At 44.5% G+C, this 17,762-nt stretch overlaps 1 protein-coding gene and 1 long non-coding RNA gene across 2 annotated transcripts; one reads left to right on the plus strand and one right to left on the minus strand.

The window, feature by feature from the left end:
* Positions 1–2,636: 2,636 nt before the first annotated feature.
* Positions 2,637–9,827, minus strand: PROKR1 (prokineticin receptor 1). Its single transcript, XM_071548094.1, has 3 exons — positions 9,657–9,827; positions 7,511–8,187; positions 2,637–4,881 (listed from the first exon to the last, which is right to left on the minus strand). The coding sequence occupies exons 2-3, from the start codon at positions 8,005–8,007 to the stop codon at positions 4,185–4,187; spliced, it is 1,194 nt and encodes a 397-aa protein (XP_071404195.1). The 5' UTR covers positions 8,008–8,187; positions 9,657–9,827; the 3' UTR covers positions 2,637–4,184.
* Positions 5,721–15,971, plus strand: LOC139668495 (uncharacterized). Its single transcript, XR_011697076.1, has 3 exons — positions 5,721–6,102; positions 6,209–6,311; positions 15,923–15,971. It is a non-coding gene; the product is annotated as an uncharacterized lncRNA (long non-coding RNA).
* Positions 15,972–17,762: the final 1,791 nt, after the last annotated feature.

A 17,762-nucleotide genomic window follows, 5' to 3' on the forward strand; every position in this document is an offset into this window, starting at 1 on the left:
GGTGATTAGACATTGGAATGGGCTGCTCAGGGATGTGGTAGAGTCACCATCCTTGGAGGCGTTTAAGAAATAATTGGACATGGCACTGAGTGCCATGATCTGGCACTCAGTTCCAGGGTGGTGTTTGGTCTAAGGTCAGACTCCATGATCTCAGAGGTTTTTTCCAGCCTAATTGATGCTGTGGTTCTGTGATTTGGAGCTTTTCCTGGAAACATATGTAAGGATGCAGTTTGTAGAACAGAATCCTAACAGCATGTGAGACAACTCTGTGAGTCTCAGGGAGTAGTCTCTCTCTTGCCTCAATTCTGCTTGCTTCTTTCTGCTCCATGGTGTGTGTTTTCCCACACAGATAATATGAAGTGATTAGGAGGGAGCAGCCCAAGCACCAATTCAGAGCCCTGTGGACACAGAAAGCCAGGGAGAGTGCAGACACAACAAGAATTGGGTAAGTGCCTGGGTGCCCGAGTGACGAAAGCTGAAGCATGTGTTGCCACTTGTTGGAGGCGTGGGAATCCTGAGAATATCTGCTTGGCCGCATTCCCAAGGTATTAGGTGTGAGCCGACACAGTTTTCAGTGACACTGTGCTGCAGAGGCAGCAGCTGGAGGGTGCTGTTGCCACAGGAAAGACTGCCTGGCTCCAAGAAGAAGGAGCGAGCAAAGTCTGAGCTCCTGAGTCAGTCAGTCAGCTCAGGAAAATTTTCTGTGCTGGCTGTTTTGACCTACCCTGGCCTGGGGTCTTGCAGGTCATCCCCCTTTGGTAGAGGGACAATTGCTTAAATGACATACAACCTTTGTTTTCTCAGTGCCTGTTTCTGAGAGTAAGTGCTTTTTCTTCTCTTAATCCTCTCTTAGCTGTTTGGGGTCACCATTTTAGTTTCCAGTTACACCTGGACTTTTGTTTTTCATCGTGAAGGAGCAGAGACTGGATTTAACCTTCAGTTATCCTTGGGGAAGCTGCTGTAGTAGGAGGTGAGCCAGTGGTTTTGGAGCTGTGCTACAGGAGGACAGCTGAGCAATGGTGTGGTTGCACCACAGTTTTGCATTTGGCAATGAAAGTTGAAGTTAGCTACAGCTGAGACACAGTGACATCTGTTCGAGTCACTGCATGGTTATCTAAGCCCTGTTAAAGGCTCTCAGGAAGATGCCTCACCCCCACCTGCTCCTCATCCATCCCACAGTTCCTGCATGATGAAGCTCTTATTGCAGCTGTGCCCCTGGAGCTAACCGTTGGCGCTGCTGGATGCAGAGGTCTTGCTGCCTTCCGGTGGGCAGGAGTTCTGGAAAGGCCTGCTTTACCTCTGCCTTCCTCCCACCTTGTCCTTGTCATTCTCCGAGTGTGGCTCTCGCAAGCAGAGCTCCAGGTAGGTGCAGTCCACATTCAGTTCCCTTTCTAAATGTCCCGCGGTGTAGGTGAGAAAGTGTTTCTGCAGGGAGGGGCCAGGCAGGAGGCAGTAGGGTGTCCCCCACCTGACAGGAAGCTGAGGTGTTGGCATTTATGGAGTTTTCACAGGAGTTTTTAAGTGACTTTCTATCCCCATGTGAAGCCCTGAGTCCCTGCTTGCTGGAGCTGTTTGGGAGCAAATGTCTCTGAAAGGGGAACTTGTTTGGGGCTGTTTGGAGTTAATGCAGACTCAGGCTAAGGGAGATATGAGTGCTTGGTGCTCAGGGAACAGGGAACTCTCGCCCTTCCTCAGTGGGAACCCTCCTCTCTCTGGGATTTCTGCTTGCAACAAATGCAGTTGAGAGCAAAGCACAGCTTATTGTCCTGCCCTGTCCAGAGGTTCAGGCTGAAACAGTGATGGGAGACCTCAAAATGTCAAAAATGCAGCAACATTACGGACCCCAAAAACTAAACCTGCAGTAGAGTCTGTGGCAGCCGCTGCTTTGCTGCCCTTGGTAAGGACAGGGGTGAGAACTGTGGGCAGGCTGGACTAGAAGAGCGCTCTTGGAGCTCTCAAAGTGATTTCCAGAGTTTTAAAGCATTTCTTTCCCCCAGTTTTTGGTTAGTACTAACTTGTATGGTGGGGGTTGGTGTGTTTTTTAAGTCAACCTGAGATGGATTTGCAGGTATGGAAAACTGTCAGTTGTTTGACTTTTGCACCAAAAATCTCTAGGGAAAACAGGTGAAAGGAGTATCAGGACACTCTACTAACAGGTGTTCCTGGCTAATCCCCAACAACTAGAGCAGATTTTAGGAGATACATATGGGAGCATAGTTTCAGAAGGAACCAGGGGATTTCAGGAGAGATTAAAAGATTAAAATCCTTTTGATGCTGAAATACAGCAATTTTCTGGTTCCTTAAATTTCTTTGGCAAGGTGGGAAATGAATGGGTTTAGTACTCACCCCTGTTTAAAACTGTCATTTTGAAGGATGACTTCAGTAATTGTTTTGCCTAACAGCAAATGATGACATTCTCTCTAATGTATATTTAGGAGCAGCTAATGATGAGAGGATCTGAGCACTTTAATGGATTCGAATATCCTTTTGCCCTTAAAATTTAATTGGTCAATTTTTCTTTAACAGAAAGGGGGTCATTCATATTAGTCAGTTGGATAGAAAAGTATCACCCAAGGGGAAAAACATTAAAAAAAACCCCAATTATGATATTGAGGCCATTTTTGCTGTTTTATTGGCAGGATTTGCGTCTCACTTTAAATTCACAAATAGACAAGTTATTTACAAAAGCTATTTACTCCAAAAGAAGGTGCAACTGCATACTTTAAACCAAGAAGCATTTGTCATCACAATAGAAAACTTTGATTTCAATACACAAAAGTCCACAATTTCTTATGTATAGTTGAAATGAGTAGGTATTACTGCTACTGCCACCTGCTTTGTGGTGATTATCAGTTATGAAACACCCAAACTGGAGTTCCACAAAATCAGAACAGTAAAAGGAGCATGGTGGAGAGGCAATGCAGAATTCATCTGGAGCTGTTGTCTCACATTTGAGCTGACAATAAGCTACTCAGCTCAACCAGAGACTGGCTTGCTGAAGCCTGTCTTACTTCCAGAAGAACAGATCATCTCAGTATCTCCTTGGTGTTTTGGTCTTGCTTGTACTTCTTTGTGAAGGAGCACACAGACTTGGTAAGATGTCTAGGCCTCGTTCAGCAAGCTGGATTTTCCCCATTAGCATGCAGTAGTTTTATTTAGGTCCCAGTGAGAGACAAGCTGAAACATGTGGAATTCCATCTGAACATAAGAAAGCACTTTTTCACTGTGGGGGCTGTTGAACACCAGCACTGGTGGTCCAGGGAGGCTGTGGAGTTCCCTTGCTTGGAGTCAGTCAAAGCTCAAATGGACACAGTCCTGAGCAACCTGTTCTAGCTGACCCTGTTTGAGCAGAGGGGTGGGCTAGACAGTGTGGAGATGTTATTCCCCACTTCTCTGATTTTGTGATTGATTCTGTGATGAACTCAGCATCTCAACGCAGCAGAAGCTGGTCTTAGGGTGCCTGGAGGTGAGGGAAGGGAACAAGTCCCTTCTGTATGTATCTGTGCCATTTCCAAATACGTAACAGAGCAACACTCTCCATAAAACTACAGAGTGGGTCATTGATAAAACATTCTTAAGCAAGGTGTCCCAGGAAGAGGCTCGAGGTTTTCACTAGACTGTCAAGCAGATTTTAGCTTTGTAAAGCATTTGCCTTTCATAAGAGCATGCTGCGCATTGAGCAATAGAAAGCCAGTGGTCTGTAGACTTCAAGGATCTTCATGATGAGGGGAATACTAAGACATTAAAGAGTGACAGAAAGCCAAATGGGCTTTTTTTGCCATCCTTCCTCTCCTGAGCTGAAGGAAAAGGACACCAAGTAGCTTAAAGGTATAGGTGATAAAATCAAAGGGGTTAAGAGTTTTCTCTTAAGAAACAAAGGCATCACTGCTAGTATCAACACTCAGCTCTTCCATTGTTGCAATATGCTCTAATGCATTCACAGAATTTTTTGTTCTTCTTAAACAACTCTAAAATGAGTGTCTACATCTCAAATTTACAGATGGGTGAATTGAAGCATCAGTCTGAGGGGATTATCCAGCAGTCCAGTGGGAATACAGACCAGGTTGCTTTTTGAGGGATCTCACCAATGGTGGCTATTCCCACAGACAAGGGAGAAGTTTCTGAGGAGACATTATTTCCTCTTTACCCCCCTCCAAAACAGGTGAGATTAGGATGCAGAAAATTTATTTCAGTTTTATGCAGTCTACCTCCTCTGTGACTGGCATTGCACTTGTTCTCAGGTCCAAATCTGTGCTAGATTTGCTTCCATTATATGTTGATCTCCATCTGAGCAACATGATCTTCTTGAAGTACTTCATGGTGTTATTTTTCACAGTCACAAAACACATGGTGTTTATCATGCTGTTACTCATGGCAATGCACTCAACTATGTAAAAGGCAGTGAGATAATGCTTCTCTTTCACAAAGATGGTGGGGAAGAAGTCCCTGACAATTGCAAAGCCATAGTAAGGTGCCCAGCAGAGTACATAGGCAGTCAGGATGCACATCAGGACCATAACAGTTTTCCTTCTGCATCGAAGCCTCTTTCTGATCTGTTCTGTCTGAAATCCTGGGACTGTTTTAAACCAAAGCTCCTGAGAGATCCTGGCATAACACAAGGTCATTGTGATCACAGGTGTCACAAATTCAATGCCAAAGATGAAGAGGAAGTATGATTTATAGTAGATCTGCTGGTCAACTGGCCAAATTTGACCACAGAAAATTTTGGGCTGGTTCTTCACTTTAAATAACACCGTTTCAGTAGCAAAGTATGCAGATGGGATAGCTACAAGTATGGAAACAATCCAGACCAAGGCAATGAGGAGGGTTGCTGTTTGGTAATTCATGCGTGGTTTCAGTGGGTGAACAATGGCCAGATACCTGGAACAGACAAAGACATTCAAAATGAAATCTGAAAATGCTGTTAGAACACACTTCAGAATACAAGGGGACAGAATTGGGCAGGAGGAAATTGCTGTCATTCCGTAGGGGAGAGCCTGAACATATTTGTCTCTAAGAAGAGCTTATGGTTCTGAAGTAGCAGCCTGGAGCTGAGTTACAATTTTATGTAACAACTTTTCCATTTTAACAGGCATGAGAGTTTGAAATACGAAGTAATATACACCTAGTCAGGTTCAGGGAAGAAAGGACAAACATGTAGAAGCAGGAAAATGTTTTTCCCTAGGCAGAGTGCTACTTAAATATGGTTTTTTTTTACAAATAGGTCAAATATACATCCCAGTGTTTTTCTTATATCCTTGGTTTTTCCATAGGGTTCAAAGAGCTGAAGGTGATGTTAATGAATGGTTACAGGTGAGCACGATTTCAAGCTGCCAACAAAGGATGGTGTATCTGTTTTCTGCCCAAGCAAATCTCTTTTGAGTGTGTTCTGAAGGTGACTATTGCTTATTAAACTTAAAGATACTGTGTTAAGTAATATGGCAAAGCAGAAAACTTAAGTGTTTGCACCCCTTATGGCTGTAAAGCTGCAAGGTTGAAGTATTCCTGCTAGAAGGAGATGTTTATCAGAGGCATACCAGAGCTCCCAGTACAACAGTATTTAACCCAAAGGATTGTTTCAAAAAGTGGAATTTCTCATTCCTCCAGAGTCTTTTCCATCTGTATTTATTCTATACAAAGATGGCATACACAGGATAAATTATTTCTAAAGTAAAATGGAAAGTCAGCACTGCTTTTCACCAGCCAGATCTTGGAAGCAGATGAATTGTTCATGGCTGTTAGTAGTGCAGGGTAGGTGTCAGGGGCCAGCAGAATTAGGCAGTCTCATTGTGGAGCTGATAAATGAACATTTTTAACTTGGGTTCTGTGTGAGCAGGTTCTGGGATAATGTATGTATTCATAAATATGCATATCTGCTCAGCAGAACATTTGGCTGGATGGGGTCAATCTGTCCAAGAGAGTCAGGAGGGAGCTTTTGTGGTGGATTTCCTGATTGTCATTGCTTATCACACTTGGGCTGTTACTGTAGAGTGGTCCTGCAGGACGTGAACTGACTTGAGATGAAACTGCCCTGGAAGATGTGCTCCAGAAGTGTGGGTAAAACACACCAAGTGCCATGGGTGTTCAGTCCAGGGCACCCAGGTAAAGCTACCCCCTACTCCCCAGATATTTCCCATGTGGACATTGGACTCTTAATCACATGCTCTTTATATCCTCTCCTTTCACGACGTATTCTTTTCTCGTGTAGGTGTGGGCTTAAATACATGAAATTCCTGCATTTCATGTGCATATGGATCAAGGAAGATGGAGAGCCTTACCCAAGGGAAATCCTGTGGGACAGACTTGCACAGGTAATTCCTTTTAAATGATCTAAACATGAGAAGACTTTTCTTGGAACCTGTTCTTTTTAGATTCTATGAGGCTGAAGTCGACAGCCCACATGACATAACAAACCAGGAATTGGTGATTGTTAAACAAATGAGATTTCTCTCTGTTTACCAAGTCAAAAGCTTTCAAAAAAACAAAACAAAAAAACCAACCAGGCAGTGAAACCAAAAACAGTGTGTTCTTACAACAAGCTTCAGTGATTAATCTTTTCCAGGGTTGTTTTTAAAGATGTGTGGGGAGATATGCTAGAAATCTGATTTCTTAGCAGATGTAAGGGCTCCATGACCCATGTTGCATCCCTGGTTGATGAAGTACTAGCAGAGCATTCCAAGAAAATTTTGTAGAAGTTGAAAAAGTGATAGAAAATGGTAATACGTACATGGTAGTATTTAGAAGCTTTACCCTGAGTCCTCAGGTGCTGTTGAAAGGATATTTTGTTAGATGCTTTTTAAGGATTTGTTTCATAGGAACTGATTGTCCCCTCGCCTACACCAGGCAAAACATCTTTGACTTCCCCGGAGTCTTTCCACAGAGCTCTGCTGACGTCAGGAACAGCTGAATCAGCCACACATGAGCTGTATCTGTGCAGCCATCAGCAGGGTTAACTGCTCCTGAGCTGTATTTTGGATCAGGTACCAAAAACCATGCAGCATTAGACAAGAGCATGAAATGGCACATGAGAGAAACTGGGGACAAAAGAGAAGGAAAGGTGGGAGTCATGCACTGGGTCTACAGAGATGTATATTGTGTTTGTACACAAAAGAGTCTTGTGGTGATGGCCTTTCTGTAGAGAGTTTACTGAGTGGATCTCATCTTTCTCTGAGTCAGTTGTATCAGGCTTGTGTCAGCATGAGGCTGATCCTTAGTGCCTGGGTCTGTCAGAGTCTGTAGTGCACCAGGCTCAAAGAGGAATCATAAGAAAGACTATAACTAAATTAATTACATTATTAAAATTCCGGGAGTAAGAGCCAGGCAGTCTCTTAGAACTGCAGAATACTTGGGGAAAAATTTCTTTGCTGAAGGGGTGGTCAGGTAGTGGAACAAGCTGCCCAGGGAGTAGTTAAAAAAACTTGTGTATGTGGCACTTGAGGACATGGTTTAGTGGTGTACATGGCTCAGAAGCTCTGGCCACCTCCTCAGGCAGTCACAGCACCCCACTTACCTGTCAATAGCTATAGCCAGGAGAGCATTGGTAGACACATAGAGGGAGACGGTCTGTAGGTAGTTGACCGAGGCGCAGAGGACATGGCCATGCTCCCAGGACAGCTGCCGCACCACATAATAGTCCATCTCGAAGGGGCAGCACACGACGGCCACGATGAAGTCTGAGATGGCCAGGTTGGCAATCAGCAGGTTGGTGAGGTTCCGCAGCTTCTTGTAGCGGGCGAGGGCGGCGATGAAAATGAAGTTGCCGATGCCACAGACCAGCATCATGCTAACCAGGACCACCCCGATCACAATCTTGGCCGTGAAGAAGGTGCGGGTTTTGGTCATGTCATCTTCGCTGTCCAGGGGCAGGTCATAGTCACTGTAGGTAAAGTTGAAAGGTAAGGAGAAGTTTCGCAAGAGGGTGAAATCCCCATCGTGGAGGTTGTAGATTGCAGCAAAGTTGAGATGGGCGGTAGTGTTTGGGTTATGCTGAGCCTGCTTCGTGGCCATGACTGTCTCCCTGTGGCACGTGTGGCTTGGCTGGCCCTCAGAGCTGTGTTAGAATTGCCCACCGTGGCAGGGCACGAGGGTGGCAGGCAGGAGACTTCATCCGAAGTTTCCTTCTGAGTGGTGAATCACCTTGTCTTTGTCCCCAGAAGACTATAGAGCAACAACCTCATTTATCTCCTTCTGTGGGAACAAAAAGAGAAAACGTTTCCTGAAAGGAAATGACAGCAGAAAGAGCTGAGCTTGAAGGAAAGCAATAGCCCCCTTATTGCCCCACAGCTCTATTGCTGCCTATGCACGGTGGGAAGAAATACCGTGCAAAGGGATGCTTTTGTTCTCATAAAGTAAATGCTTGGAGTTGCATCATACACTGGTTGTTACAGCAGCAGCTTTATTTACCAACAACGAAATTTTCAGCATGCAGTGAAATGAGAATATAGGGGGAGTGTAAAATCCAGTTTCAACCTGCACCAGCCTTCAAGCTTATGGTTCTGTCATCCCCGTGCAAGATAAAAGAAACTAAAATGACATCTCAATGTGCTGTAAAGCATCTGATGTGACTTTTGGACAAAGTTTGTGCTTTATGCTAGATGTCTCAGCAATGTGGTAGGTGAGAATGAAGAGAGAACTGATGTCCTGGCTTCTAAATGCATTCCTTAATTAAGTAAGGGTTGCGATGACCCAAGAAAATAGTAAAGCCAGCACTTCCCTTTTGGCAGCCACTAATTGAATGTGGGGACCAAATTTTCAGCCAGCATAATCCATTATTGCTTCTGTCAAACAGGTGAATCTCTGCCAATTTGCAGAGATAAGATTTTACAACCAGCTTGTAGGGCTTCACTGCCTTTCACAGGGAGAGTGCTTCCACAAACAGGCTTTTGAGGTGAAAGGGAAAATCTTCCACAAGCAAGACAGAGTGCCTTGAATTTTTGATGCTGGGGAGGAGCAGGCTCCCCTCCTTGTACTGCTGGTGGTATCAAATATAATAAAATTACTTATTTTTCCACACAGAGGGGGGGAAAAAACCCCTTATCTAACACCTAATTTTCCCTCTCTGCATCAAAATTCTGAGAGGGCTGTCTCCTTGCATCTTCCCATGCCCCATCTAGGAATCCTTGCACCTGCCTCCCAGCTGTCAGGACAGTCCCACCCCATCCCAGCAGAGGTTTGGGGAGCATTACTGCTTTTTCTGCACTCAGGCAGTTGGTCTTCAGGGTGTCAAATTCTATTGAACAATAGCGGTTGTGGCTACAAAGGACAGTCTCTGTAGTGAAGCTGCTTCTCCCTTCTTTCCCTGGTGGAACCACCCTCAGCCCCTGATGTACCGACACTTAAATTTCTGAGAGAAACTCTCTTGGACAACTTTGGTCTCCATGTTGCTCTTCAAACTGAGAGTTGCAGAAGAAGAGAATGATGGAAAACCAAAGCCTGAAACTAAATAAGCGTTCTGACAAGGGACTGCTTTAGGAAATGTGAACATTCATTTAAGAGAAGTACTAAACACACACTTGGGTGCAAAATCTCTCTTGGTCAAAGCAAGGAGCATTATCTGTTTCAGACAGGTTTCATTGCAAAATACCAAGAGAGCTATTAAATAAATACAGACAACACAACCATCCACAAACTGACACAACACTATCAGCAAAGTGTACCTGCAGTTGCTCTCATCCTCTTGGAGGTCTCAGTCACCCTGGGGAGAGCCTCCAGGTTTCTTCCCTGCACGTGTGTTGCTGTCACCGGAGCAGAGAAAGGGTCACTGGAAGCAGCCCGAGGACTCCACTGAGCGCTCATTTCTCTCCCGAGCAGGTTTGTCCTGTGCTCAGGGGAGGATGGCTCTGCTGCCTCTGTGCCTGCATCTAAAGCCTTTGCTCAGTGGGAGGCACCTTGAAGCTGTCCGTGCATTTCTGATTTTAAAGAGGCAGCGCTATCCGCAGACAATAGAGCACAGCCCTTTGGGGGTTTCACTCCCTTAAACCCCCCGAAAGCATAGAATTGGTATGGAGTTGCTTTGTTAGCCATCCTGAGCGTGGAAGGTGTAAACCCCTGTCTGCACTTGCTCTTTGGGTTTTGTCTGTGCTGGGCAGCAGCTGCCTGCACCTGATGTGACACAGAGGCAAAATACAAACCTCCCAGTGGAGAGGGGGGGGAGGAATGAGGGTGATCTGCTTTCCCAGGGACCTTCCTCTGTGGATCTTTCTCTGGCTATTGTCTTTAGGGCTGCAGCTGCAGCAGCTCCTGCAGAAGGAGGGTCAAACGGTGAATAGCTGTAAATCAGAGGACCCTTGACAGCTTTCCTTGCCCTCCCATGGAATTACTCAGAGCAGAGAAGTGGCAGTAAATCCTTAAGGACTTAGTGTCCTTTGCCAGTGCTGCCTCCTCACAGCTCTGAAGCACTCGCACCCTGGGGAGCAGGTTTTTTTGCTTCTCAGTTCTCCAGAAGAAAAGGAAACACACAGCAGATGCCCTGTCCTCCTCTTCACCTCCAGACTTATTCACATTAACTGACATTTTCCAAGATGCACGGTTGGGATACATTGTATTGTCCCCAGCAGATAATACCATCAGAGGCGTAGAGGGTCATGAAAAGTGTTTGCACAAAACTTAAACCTTGTTCCCCGAAATGCACACTCACAAGGCTGGGCTCTTGTGAACTAGTGGGCACCTGGCTCTGGAAGAAAGAGGTAAGGAAAGAAATCTGTTATTATGAAATGTGTTTGGGGTAAAAGGGAATATTCTGTGGCATTTCTTCCAGAAAACTTGAGGAAGGACAGAGTCCCCTCTGTCTGGAACCAGCAGACAGCATTAAGAATTTCACAGCAAATACTTTGCTCGGCTTTGTTTTGAACAGTCATTGTAATAGCTGAAAAGCTGTGAAGGGATTTTTAATGTCCCTGACAGGGTACAACCAGATGAAGAATGAGGAAATCAGATCCACTTTCTGAGTTCTGTCACAAAAAATGTAAATAGAGTAAGTATAGGGAGAGACAAAGTGAACTCAGAGTGTGCATCCCAACAACATCAAAAAGATCCCTAAAGTGGGCCACATAAACCTTAAATCCCTGAAGAAAAGCCAGTACTCTAAAGGGAGCTTTGCAGTCAGAATGTCCATGATCTCTTTAAGATTTTTCAGCTGTCTCACATGAAGTTATCAAGTGAGTTAATGAAGCAGCCTGATATCCAAATATTTATATTCCCTTAGGCCAAAACCTCATCTGCTGCAGAACTGTCTCTCTCCATTGACTCAAGGCAAGTTGGCATCAGAGCCCTGATAACTACAGTCCCTGCAGATGTGCTCAGTACGGAGCTTCAGTACAGGAGGAGTTCATCTCCTGTGCTCCAAGGAATTGTGCTGTGTGTGTCAAGCTGTTTCTCAGGAAACACCAGTAGTATTGTGAAATTACGTGATTTGCATGTGCTGTGCAAGGCAGTGCTTTGTAGGTGTTGACTGGGATTCGAATAGAGAATGAAACCAGTGGTGCTGGGACTGCTCTTATGGCCACATGGGCAGAGTGATCCAGAAGTGGGTCTGTGTGGCTCAGCTTGGCAAACGAAGATTTGGGAAGGGCTGTCCCCACGTGGGTGTGCCCTTCCAGCCTGCGCAGTGCATTTTAGGCGAGGCTCAGCGTGCGCAGAACTGGCCCCATCGTTTAAGTCCTGAGGTTCATCTGCCACGGCCGAGCGAGCTTGGACAGTGCCAGTGAAGTCCTCAGGACTAGAACCTACAGCACCTGGCATTTCCCAGGAGGTCTCCTATCCAAGTACTAATCCGGGGCTGACCCTGCTGAGCTTCCGAGATCTGACGGGATCGGATGTCAGGGAGACATTTAACTGCCTGGAAGTGGGTCTAGAGCTTCAACAACTGTACCAGGAACCTGCCTTGCTGCAAGGGTTGGAGAAGTAGTGGAAGGGCTCTAAAACTGTGGGCTATATGCAAGAGGTGTATGCACATGATTGTGGTGTAGGATTTCTACCTAGGACAAGGTTTCTCCTTACTAACATTTATTGGAGATTCCCCAATGGTGTCACAACATTTAACACAGTGTCACAAGGCTTTTCCTGAGACCAGTCTTACCAGTGTGACAAAGTCAGACTGAGAAAGAAAAATTGGGTCTAAAGACTATCGTGTAAACAATTTGCACGCCTGTTTATTTATTTTTGTCACTGGTGTGTTCACAGTTTGAACAGGGAAGTTATTTGGAGGCTAAATGTTGCAAAAACAATTGCAATGTGAGGTACGTATTTTGAGATTTTCAAATCATGAACTTCTAAACCCAGCATTTAGCCTGGGAACAGACCTAAGGACTCCAGGCCTTTGTTTCAAAACAGCCAACTCGCCAGCTACTGTCTAATTTTTCCTAATTGTTAAATAATTTGGACTCTGAGTGAGGTAATTAATCCTAGGGAGCTGAGCTAAGCCTTGCTTAAAGTATAGATGAGTTTTTACAAAGGTTGCTAATAGAAATCAGTTGGTGAATTGGGAGAAAGCACCAGACCTCCTGTGATTTTGTGGGAAAACAAACAAAAGGTGCCAGCATGCATGGGTTACAACCACATGTATTTCTGCTCAGAATTCCCACCAGACACTCATCTCAGGGCCTTTACTCAGTCTCAGAGCAGGTAGCTGATGTTAATGTTTGACAAAACACAACAATTACCTGCAGGAAGACTTAGATGCATATTTTTTAATATATGGAAATATGCCTTCTGGTACAAGAGGAAAGTGACTTTTGGATTGTTTGGCAAAAATGTGCACACAGGAATAATCCCACCCTACCCAGCTGTTCCAGTGGTGACTTGGGATGTAGAAAGGTCTTGGGAAGGAAGGAGCAGAGAAGTGTTTGACTTTATTACTGGATTACACCATCATGTTACTTTCTCTTGCCATCTTTTTCTGCTTCCTTACTGAGTGTATCACTTTGTGGCTTGGGAAAAGGGACAAAGCATCTGAAGGAGCAGCAGACAGGCTGTCAACAACCACAGTGATGCTGTGTCAAGATGGTTGTTAGCACTGTTGAAACAGCAGATGTGATGCTTTCATCCAAAAAGGTCTTTTCCTTTCACAACTGCACAGGTTTCTGTGGACAGGAGCATTCAGGTGTCTCTCTCAGCCAAAGGACACAAGGTTTAGCTGAGCTGCCCAGAGCTCACTTCATGTGCAAGGTTACTCAGAGGCAGTCAGCAACTCTGTTCCAAGTAGAAGCTGCTTTGGTTTTGCTTGTCTGTTTTTTCCCCCACTTTTTAATTCTCTGACAGTGTCTACTTCCTGTTTTCTTCATCCTTGTTCACCCTTTAGTGATTGTGTAAGAAAATGGTATTTTGTTCACTTTAGCTTAGTATGGCAGTCTTCTGTGAGAGGCACCCCCCTGCCCTCCACAACAGTCTATAAAATACGTACAAATATCTCTAAGAAGCTGATGTTCCTAACTGGTACTTGTCACTCTCACTAGAGAAGCAAAAGTGACAGTATTTGGGGCAGGGGAGGAAGCAAGGAGCAGTCCAGGGACTGTGGATGAGGTTTGATGCCACAGCATACAACAGGAATGACCACAAGAAGAACATTTCAGTCTTTAAACATTCAACATTTTGTTTAATTATTAACTATTCCTTTGATTTTCCTTTTCTTTTTGATGTATTTTTTGGGGTTTGTGTGGTTTTTTTTTAAATCTGCCTTCCTTAGAGCAAATATCTGTTAACACAAACCCATCTCTTGAGCACAAAGCCTCTGAAAGACAAGTGTTAAGAGATCTCAGGATTACCATCTAATCTGTAGTGTTGTTCCTGGGCTGTATTACATATACCCCAAATAATTTCTGACAAATGCTTTCCTGGCCTGTTGGTGAAGAAATTTTGTAATCTAGAGATCATGTCTTCTGTATGAGACTATCCAATGTTTCTTAGCTGCACCAGATAGAATTTTAATGGTCCTACTTTAAATTCCTCCTTTTACTATCTCTGATTGAGATCTGAAGTCTCTATTTGGCCTCTTCCTCAAGAACGGGTTTATTCATACCCCTCTTCATAAGCCTTCGAATTTAGAAACAAAAAGGAGCTTAATATGTCCTATGTCTCAGTCAGGCTTGTCACTCCTTTGGATTTTCAGAGACAGCCTTGATGATTTTGGATCTTACTCAGAGACACACTTAGTGCATCTTCTCTTTCAATGCGGGCTTTGAGCTGAAGAATGCTTTTGGAAATGAAGCAGCTTTTTAATGGAAGTGTTTCAGTAGGAGATATATCCTTCCAAAAACCTGCTGACTTCTTTGGAGGTCTAAATAGGAAAAGCTGGATGCTGCATTTTAAAAGAAAAAATTGTCATCCATTTCAGCTACAGTCTCAAATTTATGCTCAGTTATAAGCACTTTCCTTTGCTATTCTCTGTTGACAAAGCCCTTTGATTTGTGTTATCTTCACTTCAACATCTTCTTTTCTCTGCTCTTCATATTCAGTGGTCATTACTTCCTGTTCATTTGCCACAGACACAATCCTGCTTCTTCATTTCTCCACTTTGGAATTTTGTGGTGGATTTGCCATTGCCATTTGCCGTTGGTGATTTGATATTTCACCATGGGTCTGAGGATGGCCCTCTACAGTTCTTGTAGTCTCCTTCCTTTTCCATATTTTCTACCATCTCAGCATAAACAGACAGGCCAGGGCATGTCAGCCTGAACACATTCACATCCAGCAGTGACTCGTGGAGGTCTGGCTGGCTCAGGCACATTGGAGAGAGGGATCCTCTCTGTTCCAGGTCTGTGGCTTCTCCCTGTAGCAATACATGAAGTATTTAAAGCTCATGCCCCATTCTGCCACCTGGGATGGTTTCTGGTGCTTCATTAAAAGTTAATAGTTTTTTTATTTCTCACAAGTTATTTGAGATTTAAAGGGCTGCTGGAGTTCACTATCAATCTGAGAAAGAGATTAATATTCTGTGAAAGCCTTATTGCAGCTGTTAGATATATTGCTGGTTATTTCTGCACACGCTTGGATTCTAACTCAACAGAATAATGCCTAATGGTAGTTTCATTTGAAGCTACTCAGAGCATGAATCCTCAATCTTGGTGTCAGGATGAGTCATGAAAAGCTGCTGTCACACCTCATTTCTGACTTTAAAAAAGGCTTTGTGGTTTTTCTGATGTGGTGTCAAAAGTGTGGGCCCTGTCAGCCACCTTCTCATATTTTTGAAGTGTGAGAGAGGACTGTTGAAGGGACAGGAGATGACAAGCATGTCCATCCTCCCCAAACTAAGTGGGGAGGAAGCCAATCCATTCCAGAAGGTGCACATCCATGTTTTGGGATGATGGCTCTGCCCTGCCATGCACCCCAGGGCTGACTGCTGTCCCTGTGGCTGGCAGTGTGGTGGACAGGCTGCCTGTCCATGGCTCTGTGTGAATACAGGTGATTTAGGGTCAAAAGGAGACAGATGCTGATTTGTCTAACAGGGACAGCCCAGGAGTATGGATGTCAGAACCAAGAGCTCAGCATTTCCCTTCCTGGTGTGATGGAGTTAAACACCACAGAACAGGAATGATAAAGCTCCCATGCAGAGAAAGCAACCTCTTTGCCTTTTGGTGGTGTTGAGGAGGCAAACATTTCTGTCTCTCTGCTGGTGGTCACAGTGATCCTGACAGGAAGATCATTCTCATGGAGCAGTTAGGGATTCACAAGCTGGTTAACCTGTGTGGAATGTGCTGTGCTGCCCCATGCTGTGTTTCATGCCTGTGTGGTGCTGTGCATAATCCCTGCTGCAAGAGGATCTCAGCTGGCTCGTTGCAACCAGAGAGCCTGTGGGTACCCTCCCTCTCTACAAGCAACTACACCCCTGTGTGTCCTTGTCTTTAACTAAAAGTGCAGCAGCAAGTTCTCTTATAAACATCCTTTTGTTTGATAGTAGGATTGATAAGCAGAATTTTTTTATTTTCAGAAAATGTTGTTGAAGCTCAAAAGACCAAAGTGGGGTAGCTTTCTGTGGATGGTTCATCAGCATGGTGTGCTTGAACAGCCAAAGAATACAGCACAGCTCAAGGGTTCCACCTGAGAGAGGTAAGATTTATCTATACTCTCCTCTTTGTCATGTTAGCTGTAATGAATGGCTCTGGAGGTGATAATTCACAAAGGTTGAGTACCTTGCTCACTGGGATCACAACAAATTAGCACCTCCTGGTTTAAAATTGGGGTGATCTGCTTTTTCTGGAATGTATGTAGATGATGTAGACAAATTAGAGGCAATAGGAGAATGTGGCATGGCTACAGCTGTGTGGGAAAGGGCAGCCCTCACTTCCAGGATTGCAAGTCCTTGAGGAATAAAATGTAAGCTAAGTCCCAAGCCTGTTCTAAGGGACTTACTTAGAAATTGCTTCTATTTGGTAGAGCCCAAAATTTGCAGAGAGTTGCCCTTTTGAAATCAAACCCCATTAATCGTGAGCATCTTAAGAGACCCACTGTGCAGGAGCTGTGACATAGTCACAAATCTGGCTCAGGAGGAATGAGCTGTTTGGCCCAAACTGGCATCTCTGTGTCATGGATGTCATGGTTTCACCCTAGCTGGCCACAGAGCACCATGTGGACACTTGCTCACTGCCTGCCCCCTCCCAGTGCGATGGGGAGGAGAATCAGGAAAAAAGTGAAAAAATGCTCATGGGTTGAAATAACAACCATTGAATAATCGAGACAAAGAAAAATATGATAACAATAATAACAACAACAGCAAAAATAGATAAGTAAATCCCAAGAAAAACAATTGCTCACCAGCTGCTTCCCCAAGCCCAGCTAATCCCTGAGCAACAATCAGCCCCTCCCAGCCCACTCCTCCCAGTTTATATACTCGATATGATGTCCTGTGGTATGAGATCACCCCTTTCAGACTAGGAGTTAGCTCCTGGGCTGGGGGATGCAGCAGGATGGCCTTCTGGTGGACAGCCTGCTCTTTGCCACAGTGTTCTGAGCAAAATTTTATTTCAATGCGCTTGAAATTTTAAGCCCAAAGTTTTCCCAGATGAAATATTTAATCTAAGCCTAGCTGGCCTTTTCAAATGAAATTCTTTATTAACCAATTTGTTGTCATTAGCCACCAGGAAATGCACTTGCAAAGACAGTAGATAAAAAATTTGCAGTTTCCCTGTACCCCAATTTAGGTAATTTTGCTGCAGGGAGTTCATTTGGAAGAAAAAAGGATGACAGATTGGATATTTGAATACCATTCAGAAGGTTTTTTTAAGGCTCATTTCTCTTTCAGACTTGCTAACATTCTCTCAAATCATGTCAGGTTCTTTTCTATCCACTGCCTAATCCATTCTCATCACTGGAAGTTTCAACCTTACTGTTTTCTTACCTTTTGCTGCTTTTGGAACCAGCTGCATCTCCCAGATCTGTAGCTCCCTATTGAACCTGACACAGCCAAAGATAAATACAGTGAAAAGTCACCCCCTCCCTACTACACAGGGACCTTAGGCAGTGTCCTTTCCACCAGGGCAAATGGATTTTCCTGAGCTTTCTGCCTTGGTTTCCTGGGCAAAGTAACATTTTTTGCTTTTGTTTTTGTTCTGTTTGGCTGATTGAGTCAAGAGGTCATTTGCTAAAGCCTGCAGAAAACTAGCCCACATATAAATTTATTTCAGCTCTCTTGGTGAGAAAGGCACCCATGTGATGGTGTGAAACACTGTGTGAAGGAGACCTTTGAGAGGCAAAGAGCCTGCTTCTGTTCCCTGCTAAGGAAGGCCCATTCCAAAGCATGCCCTGATAATCAAAGGACTGGTGCTGCCCAG

The sequence above is a fragment of the Pithys albifrons genome, chromosome 2 (genome assembly GCF_047495875.1).
Source record: "Pithys albifrons albifrons isolate INPA30051 chromosome 2, PitAlb_v1, whole genome shotgun sequence".
Lineage (NCBI taxonomy): Eukaryota > Metazoa > Chordata > Aves > Passeriformes > Thamnophilidae > Pithys > Pithys albifrons.

Bases quoted from the DNA above. Each gene is read 5' to 3' on its own strand.
- PROKR1 (XM_071548094.1), bottom strand. From the start codon at position 8,007: ATGGCCACGAAGCAGGCTCAGCATAACCCAAACACTACCGCCCATCTC. The intron at 4,882-7,510 runs GTAAGTGGGGTG...TGTCTGTTCCAG, and splicing joins CTGGCTATAGCTATTGACAG to GTATCTGGCCATTGTTCACC.